Raw genomic sequence first — 22149 nt, 5'->3', positions numbered from 1 at the left:
GTCTAGTCTCTGACTTGTTGTAATCTCTTATGTAATGCACACTCAATTCAATTTGTTTAAACAAATTCAGCAAAATAAACACTATATACAGGTTGCTGCTCCTGCTTACTTTGTTCTTGAAGAGGACCATGACATCAAGGAGGTGATGCCATGACATGCAAGTGAATTGGATTGAAGTAAGGGAGGGCTGTGGAAGGTAACCAGCCTCAGTTTCTTCTCCAGAGTCATCTAAGTCCAGTGGCCAGATATGGATCAGGACGCCTGGGGATGTCCTTGGATGTAGTGGGGGACCTTGGCCTTTTCAATCTAAGGTCTTTACCAGGTCTCAGTTTGACTGAGGCAATGCCTATTCAGTGATTAAGGCAAGACTTAGCACTAGATATACCAGTTAGGCTAAACACAGCCCAGAAACCAGGATTTGGAGTCAGAAGACCTAGATCTGGAGTCCAGCATAGTCCATTATTAGTCATGTTACCTTGGGTAAGTCATTGAACCACAGTTTCCTCATCTAGAATAATATCCCCATTACCTATATCATAAGGTTATTATGAGGACCAAATGACATTCATGTAAAATAATTTGTAAGTTTTATGTGTGCGTATGTATCAAGTTTTAAAAATTACAATCTAATAGGGCTGAATACAGACACTAATAATTAATAAACAAATTAAACTATGTTTGTTGTAAAAGAGATTCAGAAAACATACTTTGTGCAAAACTTCCTTCCTTATTTCTTCTGATTTCTTTCTGGATAAGTTTTTATTGGAAGAACCAATTCAATGAACCATACTGACTTTCAGTTGGAAAAAATGGAAGAGAGGTATGAAAGATTATTTAGATTTTAGGAAAATGCCAGTTTTAATGAGACTGAATGGATGTAAAGTAAATAAAATTAGCTCCAGGAAGTAGAACTTCTATATAAAAGAACCGAAGGGAAACCAAAAAATAATCACTAAATAAAAACAAATAGAGATTATGCCATGCTTATAAAAGTTCTAGTTGTTGGATTAAAATATAATGAGGAATCTACCATTTCTATGGATCCGTTTTTAGATGGTCATAGGACCTTTCATCTAGTAGTAGTCATAATAGAATCATTCCAGATAGTATAGTAGTAGTAAGCATTTATGTAGTGCTTTAACATTTGCTAAATGCTTTATAATTATCTCATTTGATCCTCTTAACCACCCTGGGAGATAGAAACTATTATTATCCCCATTTTACAGGTGAGGAAACTGAGACAGAGAGATAGTATCTTGCCCAGGATCACACAGCCAGCCAGTATCTGAGGCCAGATATGAACACAGTTCTTACTGACTCCAAGTCTAGTGCTATATCTACTGAGCCACCTAGCTGCCAATAATAGGTGTAAAATGCTTATTGTTGCTGCTGTACCTTTATAGCCCTTTGTTTTCTATTTTTAAAAAATAATGTGTTGTGTTACATGGTTTGATAGAGAGCTAGACTTTAAGTCAGAAGATTCTAAAGCCTTCTATACTTGAACACTTAGTAGCTGTGTGACCTTTGACGGTTGTCTTAATGTCTCTGAGCCATCAAATGGTGGTTAAGGACATTTGTCCTGTCCTTCTCTCAGGTCTTTTATAAGGAAAATACTTTAATGTGAACTTTTGTACTTGGAGGTGGTGGGGCAGGGTCAGTATTTTAGTTAAATGCTTCTTGAATTCAAAGGCTTTATTGACTGAAATTATACTTACTGAGCAATACCTATATCTTAAAGAAATGTTGACATGTCTTCTAGCATTCCAGGCTTGGGCTGGAGTTTATCTATGCCTTCACTGCAAGGGTTTACAAAGTAAATTAATAACATACACAAGTTGGCAAGAGGCATGCTTAAATCTTCTTAAAGAATGAGCTGTTTTCAAAGACTTTAGCATATTAATTATTCACATGCAAATGAATTCTATTAATTTCAAATTGACCTTATCTAATTCATTGAAGTAGACCTGTAAGGAGGCATTCTATTCACAATTTCTATTACTCTATACACTGGAAAGTAATAAAATTGCATTAAAAAAATATTCTGTAATTTGTCGTTCCTGATTGAGACAGACCTTACCTCTAATTTTTCTGAACTAGTGAGAAGAGTTCAACTCAATAAGCCTAGTTAAGTTCCTTTGATGTGCAAAGAACCATCCTAGGCACTGGTTACACAAAGACAAGAAACAGAAATTGTCCCTGCTCATAAGGAATTTACATATTACTTGAACACTGAAGTCTTTAAAATTGATTAGTCTGCACGGATTTTTTTAATGGGTTTATACCATAGGAGTTGAATTCTCTTTCCTTTGGAAATTAACTCTCTTTGGAAATTAACTCTCTTCCAATAGTATACTTTTAGTTCTAGGAAATTAACCACATACCTTTATAACCTTAAAATTAATGGTAAAAATAAGAATGATAATTAATCAGTTCACTCTAGATGTTCTTCAAGATTTAATACACTTAAGAAGTTAATGCCATCAACTTTCACACCTCTCTTGAATCATAAATAAATGATCCCTTGATTAAAACTTACTGGACATTTTGCTTCATTTTGCTCTCTGTCAAAAAGGGCTTAATAATTATGGCATTCTTGCTAAAAGCTGAAAACTGATATACGTATAGAAATAACCACACAGGGAAAGTGCCTATAGTTGAACCCATGAATAAATAGAAAGAAGAAATTGCCTCCATCCAGTATCACATCAATATGGTTAACTCTAAAATTTTCCAAAACTTTAAAAGTACAATAAACCATCAGAAGATTGCTAGAAACCTCATTTTTCTTAGTCATTTGATGAAAAATTATGAATTTCCTTGAACATTTTACCAGACATCAAAGAACAGATAGATAGAGACCTGCTTATCCACAGATACCTGTGGCTAATAATATCTGCATGGATATTTCTCTCATGTGACAAAAAAATAATAATTTTGGCAGTGGATTCATGGTAAAAATTTCTTATAGTTATAGCCTGGATAAAGGCAAACTCCTTCTGTTCCAGAACTTGTATCTATTAAAAACAGGTATATGGATGGTCCTGTTCTACAAGAAACTGACTTGTCTAGTTTAAACTCACCTCATTATTTGAGAAATAGAATAGAACTTCTGGAATATTTGTTATTCAGTCACTGGTTGTCATTTAGGAACAGGAATTCATATGTCTCTGGCCATCTAAGTAGGTGGTTGAAAATACCTTGCTTATCAAACAAAATGATGAGTTTGATCCCTACGTATCAATTTCTTCTACGACTAGCAACTCTAATTCTAATTCAGCTCCCCATGAAACAGATGCTTATTGTTAACTACAACCATTGACAAGTTAAAGTGTGTACGTGGTTCCATACAATGTTAGTTTAGCTTTGTATGGCCAGTGCCTAATGTAATACTTTGTATATGGTACTTAATAAGTTTTATTTGGAGGCAGTTAGGTGGCTTAGTGAATAGAGTGCTGGGCCTCATATCCAGAACACCTGAATTCAAATCCAATCTCAGACACTCACTAACTGTGTGACTGGGGGCAAATGATTTAACCTCTATTTGCCTTAATGCACTGGAGAAGGAAATGGCAAACCATTCCTGTATCTTTGCCAAGAAAACCCCATACGGAGACACAAAAAGCCAAATGTGCCTGAACAATAAACAAGAAGTTTTGAAGAATTTGTTGAAACAAATTGAATTGACTATGTATTGGAGAGGTTGATGTAGAATAAGCTTTAGACAGGTCAATAGCCAGTTAGTTGTAAATAATTGAGATCTACTTTGGAATATGGGTGTCTTCAGTCTTTGCCAGTCATTCTCTTTCTCCTCTCACCAGATATGACTTATTTTTAGAATCTGTTTCATCTCTACCCAGCAAGCTAGAGGTAAGAGAAGGTGAAATCTCTGTGTGTAGAGAGAGTAGAACAGTGGAAATGCTACAAGGCTGCCCACCTCGCAGCTCTTGCTCTCACATTTTGGCCTAGAGGAAAAGAGTAACCAGATTTGAACTTTGTATTTACTGTGCTTTCAGAAGTTAACAAAATATGAAACCCAAAACGCCCTCTTTCCTTTTTCTCTGCAACACCAAACCTGAGCAAGATCCTGACAATTTTTCAACTTAAACCACATACTCTGCTTGTCTCTACCTTGGCTTTCCATTTACCATAAGAGAATACACAAGTCAGAAGCTGCTATGATCAATTACTTTTTTCTGAATCAATATACATTTGTAAATATATGCAATGTATACATTGTATATGTAAACATTAGCTTTGTAAACTACCTATGTGTATAACCATTTCCTCATATTCCATGGTGACACTGTAAATTATTCTAGTGACTGATCAAATAGGTCTAGCTCTTCTGTGACTTGAGTTGTCTGGCCCTATACCTGAAGGAGATGACGAAGACACAATCTAGTCTTAGTCCTTATTAGAACTATAGACCTACCTTTCTAACCCAAAGCATGTTGCCTAGCACCATTAGTATACCCTGAAGGGTGTAGCAATGCCATAGGAGTCTCCGTAGCTAAACTTCTAGGCTTTTATTTAAGGGTTTAGTCTCCTCCCATTATTTAAATTGGTTTGGGGGTTATGGTACATAATCTTCATTCATAGTGCATGTTACTAAGCCCTTGTAAAGTAAGTGTCCATCAGTATACCTGTTTATCAGGGAGTACAAATAATTTACCTATGTAGTTGAGGTGAAGTATCTTTATGCCTCTTCTCAGTGCCCCCCACACCCAATTTGTACATAGGTGAACTGACCAGTCTCTCAACACCTAGTTATGCAAGAGCTTTATGATTGACTGTTCACTTTTGCATCCCATGGAGACCAAGCTTTTTCAGCAAAGCTCTCTCAGTTTGTCAAAGGGCTTGACCAATACAAGTTTGGCATCATATATTCATTTTTTTCTGTTAGTATTCTTTCTGGCAGGTTATAGCTAAGTGATAAGCTTCTGCCACTTTTCCCTCAGCTTAGAGGTACCATGGTTTAGAGTATCATCAGTCTCTCTGTCCCCAGATACTCCACAACAGAAATCAGTAGGCAAGTATGTCTGGTACCCAAAAGTCAGAGGGTGGGGTGAAAAGCCTGTGGCATTGCTCACAGTGGAGTTGTACATATATGTACAGTGAAAGCCAAATGTTAAGTCCTCTGAAATTCTTGTTCTGGTAAGTGCCACTACTCTGTTCATCAGTGTGCTAATAAAACTCAAATTGTAGGTCCCCTTGAGAAGGGTAAGGTATAGTTCTAGATTTCTTGATGCAAGCCAAAACTAATATCAACTTGAGCAACAAGCTTTCAAAGTGACTACCTTGGTCTGAATGGATCCTGGCAATAAATCCATACACTGAGAAATACTACTCTCATAACCAGCAACTGTGGAAGATCTTGTTTGACTGTAATTTTTTTATATACATATAAATATATATGTATGTATGTATATATGTATGTATTTGTATATATATGTATATATATATTATAAAATAGTTAGTCATCAATAATACTTATTGCAATGGTCTACTTGTTGTTCTGTCTGGGCAAGTCTCTTCCTACTCCAGTCTATCCTCCATTCAGTCACCAAATTTATTTTCCTAAAGCATAAGTCCAACCATTTCACACAATAAACATATCTCACTCTTATTGGTGAAATCTATAGTCATCTTGGGGCAGTTAAATCTATTCCTGGTTAGTGTTAGATCTTCTCTTGACCCACATGTCCAAAACTATCAGTTACAGTTATCATGGCCACAGGGAGATATGGACTGAGTAGCACCAACCACTTACTGGAACCCAACGAGGGACCACTGATAGTCCAGTCCAGTACTCCACTGCACAGCTCCAATTTGTTTTAGTGGTAAGATCCCTTGTCTTAATAGTAATTATTTTCATAGTAAGCTTCCTTCAAAGGGCTGAAACTTTAATTGTTTACTATCACAGTCTACTTAACATCTATCCATTTTCAAAGTGCTTTAATGTTTATCTTCTCCACAGTCATCCGCAGACAGCTGAAACAAAGAAGTCCAATTCAGCAAACGAAGTTCATATATTCTACTGGGATACTCTCTTGTCTATTGAACTAACTCCCAAGTGTACTGCCATTTCTTGTAACTCAGCTTCTTGGGTTTCCCATATAGCGATCATGCTTCCTTAGTGTATCAGCAGAGCTTTGTTGTTTCATAGTCTTTGGGACAGGGCATTAATCTTTCCTGGCTGTAGTAGTATATGCTGAATTCTCAGTTGCTAGTGCTGCAGCTTAATGTTGGTAAATAGCACTTAATTTGGTATGGGTAAGAATATGTCAGTGGATTGTTTCTTGTCTACATTCATGAGATTTTCATCAATATACATCGTTATTGAACTTCTCAGTGACAGTCTATTTCAAAGCTAAAAAGCCCCAGCTAATGTATTGTATAACAAATTACACAATCATCCTAGCCTCTACTGGCTAATTCAACTAGTTTCTGGTGATCATCACTCTTAGTACAAAACTGATCCCAAGCCCTATGAATTTTCATACATATTCAAGACAAAAACTTTTCTTGGGTCTGCATAAGTCAATAGTGGTACATAGACAGTTGACTAAATCTTTGGAAGCTTGTTCATATCTGTCAATTCAATGATCTCTTAAGGACTCTGTGAATTTTAAGATATTTTAGTATTTCTTGTCTTTCCTTTAATATGTGCTTGAGTGAAGTCTTTTAGTAGTTTAGCCAAAGCAGCGGAATCTGTAACAGATTTACTATTATAATCCACCAAGACCTAGAAAAGGGCTGAGGCCTTGTGAAGGTTCTTTGGATATGGCCACAACCAGAGTGCTTCTGTCTTCTCTGGGTCTGTGCTAATATCTTATTGAGATACTATGTGACATATATTTGACAGAGGCTCTGACAAACTGATGTTTGTCATTTGAAAGATTTAGTATATTTTCCTCTAACCAAGTCAACATTTTCATCAATCTTTCCTCTCGTCCTTCCAGAGTCTTACCAAAGATGATGATTTCACTAGGTTACTCCAAACCTGTAGGTAGTTTATATCTGCAACCACTTTTTTTGGTCAGTTTTCAGAAAGCAGTAGGTACCTTGGGGCTTATGCTCTAACTAGTAAAAATCCATTTCAGTCAATGAAAACAGTTTTTTCCTTGTCTTCCTCTCCTATAGGAATCTGATAAGCTACATGGGCCCAATACTGACTGCCTAACAAATAATCCAAGGCACCTTGAATGGTGGTCTAGTCCACTTTGTGTGTGTGTGTGTGTGTGTGTGTGTGTGTGTTATCAAAATCTAGTTGTCTAGACACATCTATATCTTTCCATTATTTGATACGATCCATTTAGATGATACAAGTGATTCATTAAATTAATTCTGTGATGATGCCATTGACCAACAGGTTCTTAATCTGATTTCTGACTTTATCCATGCAAGAAAGAGGAATTTTACTAGATTATTCCCTGAATTATCAGGAGTCCGTAAACTGGATCCTGTGGGGGTACCCCTCTGGTATGTCCTATATTCTATCATGCAACAAGAATAACCCTAACTTTTTGCTGACATTCTGCCAACACATCTTCTAATTCTTACAGTACTAACGAGTAATCAGAATCAGAGTTCTCTGGATCCACAAATGTTGGAGAGGGTCAGTGCTACTGACTGTTACTCCTTGACTATGTGCTTGTAGACCCCTGCTTGAGCCACACAGGGTTGGCCAACTCATGGAAATATTTAATCATAGCTTGTTGTTTGTAGTATTTTGCTAATACTTTGAGTAGTGTGGAGCTGGGAAAAAGTATAGCTGTCATTCTGTTGTTAGTTCTGTACACACCCAAGCCAGAAACCATTGCTCTGTTGATACCAATGACTTCCTTAAGAAATTTTAAGGTTATTCAACATATCCCAAGTATGAGTAGTTTTTTTCACCTAGTCCTCCAGACCAAATCCTTTGAGAGCATGTAAAGTTATTTTCCTTAAGTGATCATAAGACAGCAGAATCACAATGATCTTTTGTGCTCTACTGTCCAGAACAACAGTGTAGCATATATACTCACAGCCATAATAACCTCTCTATAAAGTCTTGAGTCAAGGTAGAAAAGAAAGGAACATGTGGCCTACGTATGACTATCTTCTCTACCTTTCTAGTTTTCTCTTCATGATGATCATGTGTCAGGCTGGAGTGATCTCCACTCCCTTGTCCCATAATCTTTCAATTTGTCCATTAACCCATACTTTTGGTCGGTCTCTTTGGTCAACTCTGTACCTGCAGAACAATACTTCTGATTATTTTCCATGACTATACACAATAAGATGTTACTGAAGTAATTAGGGTTGTAAATTTATGAGAGGTGGTATCTTATTGGGCCATTGACATCTACTAAAATATTTCTCGTGTTTTACTAATTTGTCACAGGATCAAGGTCATTGCATCTTCCAGCTTGAGTTAGTGCTATAGATCTTTGTCTATTTCATTGATCTCAATCATTTCTACTTTTTTTGTTCTTTTAACCAGTCTCATTTGGTGTCCTTCCACCCATTCCAAGTATTGAGATGGTGATTCCCCTTTGTGTTAAATGGTATTGTCAGACACAGAAAGTACCATTCCTCCAATAGGCCAGAGTCATCATATGACTCAAAAGATGTTAACATCCCTGATTCCAGAGTTTCTTTCCTTTAGACCCACAGATATGTGGACACCTTGATACTTCCCATCAAATAATTAATTTTGTCTCTGTTAGCCTTTTAGTAGCTCTCTTGTATACCCTGGCTTAGATATCTATGGATTCTTCCCCATCAGAGAAGGGCTCCATTCCTGAAAAAGCTCCTATCTTGGACTCACTTATGTTCTCTGAAAGGAGGTTATTTGTCTGGGACCTACTGTGTGTATGCATGTGTGTGTGTGTGTGTGTGTGTGTGTGTGTGTCTGTGTCTGTGTCTGTGCTTATATCGAGTGATCTGGCCTCTGACATAGTTGAACTATATCTTTCAATGCTTGTGGACTTTTTTGGGCCCTTTTCATGGCTGACATTCTTCTGCTTTTTTTTTTATATATAACAAATCCTCTGTATAAGCAAAAGAAGATCTTTGATTTCTGGCATAGAGAATAAAAGTTTAGTCTCACCGACTCACCTACGTAAAGATTTCCCATTATAATGCCTGCTGTCTTGTCTCAGCTTCCTATATAGGTGACAATGCAAGTATTTATCCAGATTTGAGCCTCAGCTTCTGTGCTATGCTATGCCATCAACTTTATTCAAATTTGCTAAAGCATTCTTTCACTTCCAAGGGAAGATTTCAAGCCAATTTCCTGGTATGGTCACATACTTGGATTTTTTCAGGGATTTTTGACTTGTCATCTGGGTCTGGTAATTCCTGAACTCACTCCAGAATAAATTCTTCTACAATCCACCACATATACAACATTGTAGTATTTTGCTAATACTTTGAGTAGTGTAGAGCTGGGAAAAAGTATAGCTGTCATTCTCATATATAGTTCTCATATATATGACATTTACTCCAAGTATCAGTAGTCCCTTATAAATTTTGATGACCATAACACAACTTTTCAAATTCCACACATATAGTTTCAAAATACTGATTAATAATGCCAATTTTATATGAGCCATCTAACAAAATAATAGCCTTCTGGTTGTCTAAACTGCCTTAAGTCTTTCACTACCCCCATCTATCCTTTGACTCATTTGCCAAAATAATTTTCTTAAAGCACAAGTCATCTCTCTTACCTTCTCAGTAAAGTTCAGTACCTCCCTATTACTTCCAGGATCAAATATAAACTGTTGTTCAGTTGTTACAGTTGTGTCCAACTCTTTCTTGGCAAAGATACTGGAATGGTTTGGCATTTCCTTCTCCAGCTCATTTTACAGATGAGGAAACTGAGGCAAACAGGGTTAAGTGACTTGCTCAGTTAAGAAATAACACTTCATGTGACTTGCCCAGACATAGGTGGTAAGTGTAAGATTAGATTTGAGCTCAGAAAGATTAATCTTCTGGATTTCAGGCCTGGCACTTTATCCATTGCACCTCCTACTGCCCAAATATAAAATACTCCAGTGTTAGAAAGTCTGAAACAAAAGTGTACTACAGGAGTGTGTGAAAGAAAGCCTTTATTACAGTTCTTGCAAGAAGTAGGCATACCGCACTCTAGGACAGCACATGTGTGCCGATACAGAAGCAGAGCCAGCTTTTAAATGGTTAGTAAAATCCCTACTCCTCCCATTTGAGCTGGGATTGGACCAACTCATTTGGGTTACACTCTTCCTGAATCACCCATCCCATGTTACTTGTCATGTTCATCCCTCCTGGTTATACATCCCATGTTCAAAAATGGCGGTTATCTCTGCCCTCAGGAGATATTGGTCAGTTAATATTCAATAAGCTCATTAAGCAAGCACAGTAGAGAAAAGCCTTTGCTCTATCATTGACCCAGACTGGTTGCAACCCGTTTAGCTTTAAGGAAGCAGTGATTTTGCAGAGTGTTCAGGGCACTTTCTGATTGGTTGAGGGACTATCCACAACATCTTGGAAGTCCCCCTCAGAATTTCCATGTTCTGCTATGGAAGCCTAACTTCTAAATCTTTCCCACATCTAATATTTAAATCTGTCCTTCTTTTGTCTCAATTTTCTTATACTGATTTTTCTCTACACACTAAATCATACAGCAATACCTGCCTCCTTGCCATGCATTTATGATACTCTACATCCAGACTCCATACATTTTCGATGACTATTCCCCATTCTTGGAATGCCCTCCCTCCATACTGACCCCTTGTTCCCCTGCCTTCAATCCTCAACTTAAATCCAATTCACTTGCATTCCATGGCATCACCTCCCTTATGTCGTGGTCCTCTCCCAGAACGAAGGACAAACAACAACCACGATACAACCCACATGCTAGAATAGACCTTTCCCAATATGCTCCTCCCCCAGACACCTACTGCTAGTATCTTTTCTCTGAGATTACCTTTCATTTATTCTCAATATCTTTTATATACTTAGTTTTTTGCCTGTTGTCTCTCCCATTGGAAAGTAAGTTCCTGAGGGTTGGGGCCTTCCTTTTGCTTTTCTTTTTATCCCCAGAGTACCACAGTGCTTTACATATAGTAACTGAGTTAATAAATGCTTGTTGACTGACTGACCTGAGGAAAGTGAACAAGTGATTTAGTCTTATATTATACATGACACAGTGAAGAAGTACTCTAAAACAATTGAAATGCAGCAAGAAACTGTAAAGGAAATGTGCAAATTAGTAGTAATAACAGCAACTGTATTATCCTCCCTCACCTAAATAACCATTAGCATCATAGTTAACTCCATTAAATAACAGGTATTTATATGCTAATGCAACAAAAGAATGCAGTCAATTCTGGCAATTGAAGGCAATACTAGGAAAACCGGTGAAAACCCCAACATAAAACAGCTGGATGACAGGATCCAAAAAAAAACCTTGACAGACCAGAATATTGTGCCATATTTAAGATGGTGAAATTTTGAAGGGATAAATATAAAAGTCTTACGCTTGGGTAAAAAAAAATCAATGCCCCCCCCCAAAAAAAACAAAGGATAGGGAAACATGGAAAGACAGCTATTTGTCTAAAAAAGATCTGGAGGTTCTGGTTGACAGCTAGCACAATACAACTCAAGTATGTGATCTGGCAGCCAAGAAAAACTAATTTGATTTTGGACTTTGTTGTTGTTGTTCTGTTGTGTCTGACTCTTTGTGATCGTATTTGAGGTTTTCTTGGCAAAGCTAATGAAGTAGTTTGCTATTTCCTTCTCCAGCTCATTTCACAGATGAGGATACTGAGGCAAACAGGGTTAAATGGCTTGCTCAGGGTCACACAGCTAGTAAGTGTTTGAGGCTGGATTTGAACTCAGTTCTTCCTGACTTCAAGCCTGGCTCTCTATCCACTGAGCCACCTAGCTGCTTCCACATAAGCAGCTACATAATGTGAAACAGGACTAAAGAGTTGACAGTCCTGCGGTGTTCTACCCTAATCAGGGCCTCTCTTGAGAATTATACTCAGTTTTTAGTTCTACATTTTAGGAAGCACATTTATAAGATTAAGACTATCCAGTGGAGGGCGATCAGGGTGGGAAAGGACCTGGCAAATATACTATATGAATATCACTTGAAGATCCCAGACATGTTGAACCTGGAGAAGACTTAAGAAGGAAACTATAGTTGTTTTCATGTTATCTAAAGCTATCTATGAAAGAAAAATTAAATTTGTCCTATTGGTAATAAATATTTACTTCAAGAGGTCATGGAGAATAAAAGGACAAAGGAAGGAGTCATGGATATAAATTTTGCAAAGTGGCAAATTTAGTTTTAATATCAGGAAAACTAACAAACTTCCCAAAGTGGAACTTCTTGTCAATTCAGGAAGCTGTGCTTTACTAATAGACCCCATGACCAGTATTTATTTAAGTATTTATTATATTCAGTATTTATTAAGCACCTACTATGTTTCAGATACTATGCTAAGCACTTCATTTGATCCTTACAACAATCAGGATAGATGCCATTATTATCTTCTTTTTACAGTTGGGCAAACTGAGGCAGACAGATATTAGGTGATTTGCCCAAAGTTACACAACTAGTAAGTGTCTGAATCTAGATTTGAGCTCAGATCTTCCTGACTCCAGGCCCAGTGCTCTATCCACTGCTGCCTCCTATGATAAAGTTATAAGGCATTCTATATAGCTTCTAGTGGCTTTGAAAATCCCATTGATGTTCTTGCACATCTACTAGGAAGAAACCTGCAATCAGGTCTAATGCTCTGCCAGAGTTTGAGGTTCCTTCAGGAATAGATAAGGGAATTGGTTGTGAATGGGATGCTCTGGAGTACTGTATGTGATTACCAGAAATAACCTGAGCCCACTCTGTGCCATACGCATTCTGAAAACCTATTTGATATTCATTCAGTCATTTAATATTATGCATTTTTATTAATAGTTGGATACAGTGTTATGCTAAATCCTAAACAAGAGAAAATATTTATATTTAACATTGTACCTACCTTAATGGACTTACAGCATAGTTGGGAGAATAATACACAAACATAGATGACTTTAATTCACATAATTAGTTAATAAGCATTTATTAAGCACCTACTATATGCCAGGCACTGTGCTAAGTGTTGGGGATAAAAATAAAAAGACCAGGCCAGTTCTTGCTCTGAAGGAGCTCACAATCTAATGGAAGAGACAACATGCAAACGAATATATACAAAGCAAATTATATACAGGATAAATAGGAAATAATTGACAGAGGGAAGGCACTAGAATTAAGAGAGTTTGAGGAAAAGCTTCCTATAGAAGGTGGGGTTTTAATTGGGACTTAAAGGAAGGCAGGAGAGTCAAGAGGTAGAGATGATGAGGAAGAGCATTCCAGGTATGGCACAGCAAGCAAAAATACCTGGAGCTGAGGTGGAATGTCTTGTTCAGCGAATAGCAAGGAGGTCAGTGTCACTGATCAAGCAGTATATGAGGGAGGATGTGATATATAAGAAGTCTAGAGAGGTGAAAAGGGAGAGGGGTAGATTGTGAAGAGAGGGCAAGAAGTCCACTGGTGAAAAGGACATTGGATTTAACAATTAAGAGATCCTTGTTAACTTTAGAGGAGAAGTTTCAGCTGATGATTAGGTTGGAAGTCAAATTGTAGAGAGTAGGGGAATCTATTGTAGATGGCCTTTTCCAGAAGTTTAGCCATGAAAGTCAGGAAATATATGAAATGATAGAATGGATGGAAGGATCAAGGGATTTTTTTTTTAAGGATGAGAAAGACATGGTAATATTTGTCACTTAAAATCTCTAGACTTGACCTCATCTATAAAATAGGGCATTACACAAAATGACCTCTGTGGACCTTTTCAGCACTATATTTCTGCTCCTATGAGCTATAATCTTTCTGCTAAACTCTAGTTTCTCATTGCCAACTGTCGATTAAATATCCCAACCTAGACACTCCAATGTATTGTACATATATGTATATATATGTGTGTGTGTTTTTGTATCTCTGTCTTAGGACATATGCTTGCGTGGTGAGAGTGATAGTGGGGTAGAAAGATAGATGTGAGCAATGTTTTTGAGGGGAAATGGATAGAATTTAGCCATTGGTTGGGTTTGAAAGAAAAGAAAGAGGGAAGAACCAAAGATAACCCTCAGGTTTAACACATGGAAAACCTAGTCATTGCAGGTAGGAATAGTATAGTCAGAATAAGAAATAAGAAATTATTTGGCACATATTCAAGTTGGTGTGCCAGAGATATGGATTTGTAGAAAATATGTATATATATGGACATGCAGACAACTGTTGGTGCAACTCTGAAGCTTGGAAGACAGGTCAGAGCTAGACCTAGATCTCAGGGAATCAACTGCATAGATTCATGGGAATCAATAAGATTGCCATTGGAGAGATGTTAATGGGAGAAGAGAAGAGAGTCAAAGATAGGAAGAGAACAAGGAAGGAATGAGGAAGATAGAAGACTATTTACAGAGATATGAGAAGAACCAGGTGGGCAGCTAACAGTGGATTTTTTTTTTTCATCTCTCTAGACTTCTTATATATCACATCACAAGACATTCCACCTCTCAGCTCCAGGTATTTTTGCTTGCTGTGCCATACCTGGAATGCTCTTCCTCATCATCTCTACCTCTTGACTCTCCTGCCTTCCTTTAAGTCCCAATTAAAATTCCACCTTCTAAGAAGGGGTTGCCAAGACTATGGAATGCTGCAGAAAGATCAAGGAAGATGAGGACACAATGAAGTCTTGGTCATTAGGAGACAATTATTAGCCTTTGATAAAAGTAATTTCTTGTAGACAGGACAAAAAACAGATTGCAAGAGGTTATCTCATTGATCCTCTGAGTAATATCGTTCTATGAAAAGAGCCATGAATTTGAAACAAAGGGACCTGGGTTATCTCTAGGATGATTTCTGTGGTTCCTTTTGGGTCTTAATCTATGCTGCTTTGATTGCATGATTTAGGTGTAGAGGAGGCATTGGTACATAATGTTTTGTTTTCAGAAAGATCTGGACTCAATTTTTGCTCCTGATATGTACTAGATGTGTTACCATAGACAAGTAACTTAATTTTTCAATACCCAAGTCACTTAACTTTTCAATGCCTCAGATACCCCTTTAAGACTATAAATTACAGATGAATTGCTTATCTACATGTGTGGGAGAAGTTTCCTGAAATTCTTCACTCCAATAAAATTACAGTTCTGGACTACAGATTGGAATAATGGGTTTATACACAAAGCCACAGAGGTAATAAGTAATAGAGAGTCAGAACTACAATTCAAGTCTTGGCTCTTCTCACTATATGACACTTGCCTCATGATTCTCCCAGGAGTATTTGAATTTAAATAAAACCTAGAGATTTAAAACAAATTAATCATTCTAGAAGTATACAGTATCACATATCAGTGAGGCAGATGAGGCAAACATTTTGTTTTTTAGTGGGCTTCCACCAGAAACCAACCATGGAAGTGACTATAGGTTCTACTTTGGCATATGAATACCATTTTAGTCATGAAACTGTGATGCTCACTATATAAAGTGATAAGCACACTGTACAAAACAATATCTTGTAACTCTCCTTTTCTATTTATGTATATCTTCCACCATAATGCTATTCTACTTCCTTAACCTTCATTAAGAATATTTATAATATAAATTATAACATAACCAATACTTCAACCAGGAAACCACTGCTTTGGGGGGAAGTAGCTAAGTGCATTGCAATGACTCTAAAAATAAAATATCTAAGACTTAATTGCAGATGGGTAATGTTAAATATCCCATTCATTATTATTACTACCACATGCCTGAATAAATCCTTCCATAAACATTAAGCTAGTAGGTAAACAAAGAAATAACACTTCATGTGATGAATGTTAATATAAAGAATTTTTAAACAGTTCTGTCAAAAGACAGCTTTGAGAATGTTTACCATATTCTTTCATTTTTCAATTATCTGAAGACACAAATACAAATTACAGCTTGTAAAGTTTCAAATCAAAGCTTTTGAAATGAGTAGAAAACATTTATAATTTGGAAAATAAAACATAACCAAGCTAGGGTTAAGTTGGTTGTATCATATATTTATGCTAAAATGTACAAAAAACTGAAAGAAAAGGACTACAAAATTGTTTCCATTTTTTAAAAATTACATCATTTTTTAAAAATCAGAAAAAAATTACCACATTAGCACAATGTCAGTGACAATATTATAGCAGATAGCTCATCTGAAACTTCTCTATTTTATGTGTGCTTTACATCATGTATTTAATCTTGAGATTACTAGGAAAGTATGCTGTTAAAATCCATGAAATCTTATGAAAGCCTCCAACTTTTACACTGTAGCTTAAAGTTAATTATAGACTGTACTTAATTATATATCATGTATGGATAAGTACCTACTGCGCTCACTATCTTAATGCTCTATAAAAGTAGAAAGTGTAGCACATTTAGGAAAGATATTTTATGGTGTTTATGGGTTTATACTGAAACAAGATGTATCAAAATAAAAGGCAGTTGATCAGAGCATGTATGCAAAAACATGCATTGAATTCTATCCATCACTAACTCATGTGATTTTGAGGCAGTCTTCACTCTTACAAAATAAGGTATTATGTTTGTTCATTCTTCTGCTGATAACATTCATTTGCTATAAATAATTACAGCTACCTGGAACTACTTTGCAATGCCATATAGAAGTCTCTTGCTATACTAGACATTTCAACTCAAATTTCAAAGCTTACTTATCCTGATTCCGCATACCATGAACATTTACATAATTTTATTTCCCTGACTCCAATCCCCAAATTTTTTTAAATTTTATAATTGGAAAGTATTCATTTTTTTGATCATTTACTACAATGATCAGAAGTTATCATTAAATTTTATATTTTTACCTCCATTTAACACCCAGAGTTATACTGCAATCAAAGGGTTTAAATATTTTGGACTTTATCTCCTATAATTTCTTCTTGTCTTCTATACTTAAAATAAATGACTTTTTATTGAGATTGTTTCTGTGAGTATGACAAAGAGAAGAAAGAGAAAGAGAAGATTGTCTGATGTTTTAAGGGCAACCTTGATTATGTGGTCAGATTAGTATTTAGGATTTCATTTTCAAATTTCGGGGTTTTAATTTTTTAGCATGGCTTTTCATTTTCCTATTCATTGATTTTCATTTTTTTTTATCCTGCTTCCTGAATTTGAAGTAGAACAATGCTCCTAGACAGATGTTGAAGGAAGATCAAAACTTGTGCTTAACTTACCTCTTCCTTTAAAAGCATTCCTAAATAGATTTGCAAGAGTTTAACTGAGTCAGAGGAAGATTAATAGATGAACACTTTTCTTGGAATAGTGACATAGTAGATAGAGTGCTAGGCTTTGAGACTGGAAGACCTAGGTACAAATTCTGCCTTTGACACTTACTAGATTTGCAACTCTGTACAAATCACTTAACTTCTATCAACTTCAGTTTTCCTTATCTGGAAAATGGAGATAATAGTATCTATAATACTTACCCCTCAAAGTTATTATGAGAATCAACTGCAATGATAGCATGTAAGGTGAATTAAAAATTTTATAATGCTGTGTATGTGCACCCTATTGGTAGATATTTAAGGCAGCAGGAAATAGAAAAATTTAGGCAATTGAGAATTAAGATAAAGGGAACAATTAAGAATTTACAAAGGAAGTTATAAGGAAGTTATTGAGGAGATATAAATTAAGTAGTTTGACAAAGGTCCTTGAAACAGAAAAGAGAGACTAGAACAGCTAGTAAATGTTATTAAAAGTTGCTCAATGACCTCAACCCAAACTCTGTTTATACTGAAGTACTTGGAAAAGTTACTTATGGAATTTTATACTGAAAAGAAATAATGGTTGGAAGAAAAAGGGTTCAACAAGGAAACGATAGTTACTTTTGTTATAGGGCTTTCTTTCATATTTTTAGAATGAAATTAATTCACAAATAACCTTTAAAAACAAATTAGTTTACTTAGCTATACTTTTCAAATGTATTATATGAAAAATATTATTTAAAAGCATTTGACCTAAATATTATAAATATATTTTATAACATGACATTCATTCTTGACAAACTGATGTCAGATATTGTACATCAACTTATGTCTTCCATCAATCAAATTACATTTTTCATAGTGTTTTTAAAAAGTATAATAATTCAATTGTTTAACAGTTATTCCATTGTAAATTTAAGAGGAATATTTAAGGAAAACAGTATCTTAAAATATATTTCACATATTCTATTGTCTTTCTGATTACTATATTTTATGCTATTATAATTTTATATTTAGAAGTCAAAATTAATTTCTCTTAACCAATTTAAATTTAGTTAATCCCAATTTAATAAGTGTTCATTAAGTGTATAAGACTTGATACTGGTCACTGCTGGGTATACCAAGAAGAATAAAATATAGTCCTTCCCCTCAAGGACCTTACAATCAATAATGCGAAATAAGTAAAAGAAGTATAATAAAAGGGAGAATATGATAAATGCCCTAAGAGCAGTACAGAGGGCTATAACATTCTAAGAAGGGACAGATCACATCCCACTGTGGAGGTAAGAAAATCTTCTCTCTGGAAGTACATTTTAAGATGAATCTTAAATGATTAAGAGGCTTTTGACCTGAGAGACTTTAATTTGGGGTCTTGGCAAAATAGACTTGCAGGAAGAGATAATAACATGACAAAAACATGGCATCAAACCTTTTTTAAGTAGTCGATTGAGCTGGAGAAGTGGAGGTTGGTTAAGGAAAATAATGATTACATGGAGGAGAAAGTTAAATAGGGGCAGCAAAGATAAGTTGTGGTCCATACTGGTTTTAAGAACAACTTTGACCAACTAAGTAATTTTGACTATTATAAATACCTAAAATAACTACAAAGGACCTATGAAGGAGCATCCAGAGAAAGAACTGATAAATAGTGTGTATAGAATGATTTATATGTGTGTGCACATTTGTGTCTAATGATAGCCATCTCTCTAGAGTATTTTAGAAATGCTTATTTTATTTCTTAAGTTCAGAATGATATTTTTAAAAAGACTGAATGATGCCAGGATGAGGTGTTTAGATTTCATTCGGTTGATAATAAGGAGCCATTTAATGTTTTTGTATAGGAAAATAACATGAACATTATTTTAATTCAAATGAGTAGGATGTTTTCTTTAATAAAAAGCATATGATCTTGATTTACTTTTCAAGTTACTTGTTGAGAAATATATTGTTAATAATAAATTTGTTGTTTTATTCTAGGTTAGAAGAACAAAAGAATATTTTGTCAGAATTTGAAGGTGACTTGAATGAATTTATTTTATGGTTAAAGGAAGCAGAGAACATTGTCGGCATCCCCCTTGAACCAGGAAATGAGCAGCAATTAAAGGATATACTGCAAAAAGTCAAGGTAACATTTGACATTTTTAAGTTCCCCACTTACTAATACTTCTTAAGTATTTTAGTATTTTGGTATTTTTTTTTGTATTTTAGTATTGGTTTGTCAGTAATTACATTCATGTTTCTATACTAAGATATTTGTCAATATTTTATTTTTGTTATTAACCTTATGACTACAAGTCTTTTTAGAATTACAACATTCTACCTTTTTTATTTGCTTTTGCCACACTTCTGTGTTCCTCAAGGTGCTATTGTATAGCATAGATTTATTTTTAAATTAAATTTAGGTGAAATTTGTTTTATTTTGAGAATACTTATTATGTGATGATGGAGTGTCACGAGCTGAGAGATTGAAAATCATTGTTTTAATGTTTCATACTATGGCTAAAGGTTTGTAGACGGCCTGAGGGAGGTACCACAGACATCTTATTGCTGAATTGTTTCAGCCTTAAATCCAAAGGGTTCCAGTTAACAACAGTAACTGGATGTTCTTTCTCACTGAGCTAACACAATGGCCCTCAATACAGTCAAGTCAATTTACAAGATTTTTGTGCTCACCTTTCTTGAATATTCTGATTATTCCCTAATTGACCCGCAACTAGCAGATAAGTGATTCAAAAATGAAACTCAATTAACTTATTTTATTTTAATTCTAGGATCAATTAAATTCAAGTTTATATATAGAAATATATAATACAGTGTATTATGCATAAACATATGTGTATATATACTCACATGCCTGTGTATTATACATGTGTGTATATACATATATACACATATGTGTGTGTGTGTGTGTGTGTGTGTGTGTGTGTGTATATATATATATATATATATACATGTATGATACCTACTAAGCGTAGACAGAAGACAGTGTGGGGTAGTTGATAAGGAATTGACCTCAGAGTCAGTAAAACTCAGGTTTAAGTCTAGCCTCTGAAATATACTAGGAAAAAAAAGAGTAGAAGGGAGAGAGAGAGAGAGAGAGAGAGAGAGAGGAAGGAATCAAGGAAGGAAGAAAGAAAGATTGTAAAATGCTGTGATACGTTCTAGGAACACAAAGACAAAATCAGAACAGCCCTTTCCCTCAAAGGTCTTGCCTTTTGGGGGAGGGGTAGATAATTAAAATAAGATAGTTTGAGGAGGAAAGAATACTAATAGCTTATTAGAATCAATGAAAACTTTAGGAAAGAGATGAGACCTGAGCTGAACCTTGAAAGAAGATAAGAATTCTAAGAGGAGGATATGAAAAGACAATTCATTGAAGACATGGAATTTGAATTATGCAAATATCTAGAAATGGGAAATATAGTTTCCTGATTGGTGAATTGGCTACAGTTCAATTTAACTGGATAATATAGTATAAAAACAAGGAAAATGTGATGCAGTCCTGGGAAAGGAGGTAGGAGGTAGAACTAGATTCTAGAAGACCTTACACACCAGGCAGAATATTTTATAATTTATCCTAGAAGCAATAGGAAGCCATAAATCCTTTGAAGAGTACAGTGACATGGTCAGACTCATGCTTTCGGAAAGTTGTTTAGACACTTGTATGGAGGATAGATTGAATCACGGAAAACAAAATGGAACCTATTATGGTTCAGGCAAGAGGCAATGAGACCCTGAACTATGGTGGTAGCTGTATAAATGAACATAAGGGAGTGGATCTAAGAGATATTATGGAAGTGGAGTTGACAAGATAGCCATAGTGGGTGAGGGAGAGAAGAGAGTGAAGGATAACTACAAGTCTGTGAACCTGAGACAGAAGATCAGATGCCCTTACAGGTATAATAGAATGGTAGGGTAAACAGAATTAGGGAACTTTGGAAGGAGTCAGGGTTTGTGCAGAAGGATGATTAGTTCTATTTTGTAGTGTTGAATTTGAGATATAAGTGGATCTTGCCAAAACTGGCTACTGGTTTTCAAAGAGTTTTAAATTTTTGGAAAATTTAAAAGCAAATAAACAGACACCAAAGGGAAGTAAAACTACTGATAATTTAATGGTCCTATTGGTTTGAATATATAGATGGGAATATTCTTAGAATCATATCATTCTTCAAGAAATATTTTGGTACCTGAAAAAGAAATAGCAGTGTAAGATCAAATCTTAAATTTCACTTTCACACTTTTACATCACACATAAATGATCACATTTCCTCCTTGGAAATCTATGTTTCCATAATGTGCTTAAATTCAGATGAAGAAATATAAATATCTAGTCTAAAAGTCATATTTTAGGAGGCATTGATAATTCACTCAGCAAACAATTTCTAAAAATTTTACTTATATCCAAAGCCCTGTGTTTAGTAGGTAATAAGGGATAGAAAAATGAGAATAAGAAACAATTCTTGCTCAATTACTTTATAATCTAGTCAGTGAGATCAGAGCTTTGGAGAAATAACTATGACAGGTTTCATAATAACAGAGACACGTATTCTGGTAGTACAGATTACCTCTGACTGAGAAAATCAGCTGAAACATTATGGTCATGTTAACAATTGATATGGGCCTTTAATGATGCCTTGAATGTGGACAATTAGAGATTATGGGGAGAAGGGAATTCTAAAATGGACAACGTGAGCAAATACATATGGCAAATAAAGTACAGAATATATTAGGGGAACAGTGAGTATGCCAATATGGTTAGAATATAAAAATAAAGAGGAGAACTAGGAGAATGTAGGTTGGAGCTGAATCACTGAGAAGCTTGAATGCCATTCA

The 22149-nt window shown here is 35.4% G+C and overlaps 1 protein-coding gene across 1 annotated transcript in view; it reads left to right on the top strand.

Moving 5' to 3' along the window:
• Window positions 1-22149, top strand: part of DMD (dystrophin) — a 2133690-nt gene that overhangs the window by 1206856 nt on the left and 904685 nt on the right. The window contains exon 45 of the mRNA XM_027841994.1: window positions 19294-19441. Coding sequence (XP_027697795.1) covers window positions 19294-19441 — 148 coding nt within the window. The remainder of the gene's footprint in view (window positions 1-19293; window positions 19442-22149) is intronic.

The sequence above is a fragment of the Vombatus ursinus genome, unplaced genomic scaffold (assembly GCF_900497805.2).
Source record: "Vombatus ursinus unplaced genomic scaffold, bare-nosed wombat genome assembly UNPS02004827.1, whole genome shotgun sequence".
Lineage (NCBI taxonomy): Eukaryota > Metazoa > Chordata > Mammalia > Diprotodontia > Vombatidae > Vombatus > Vombatus ursinus.
This window is presented reverse-complemented; position numbering and strand designations above follow the sequence as displayed.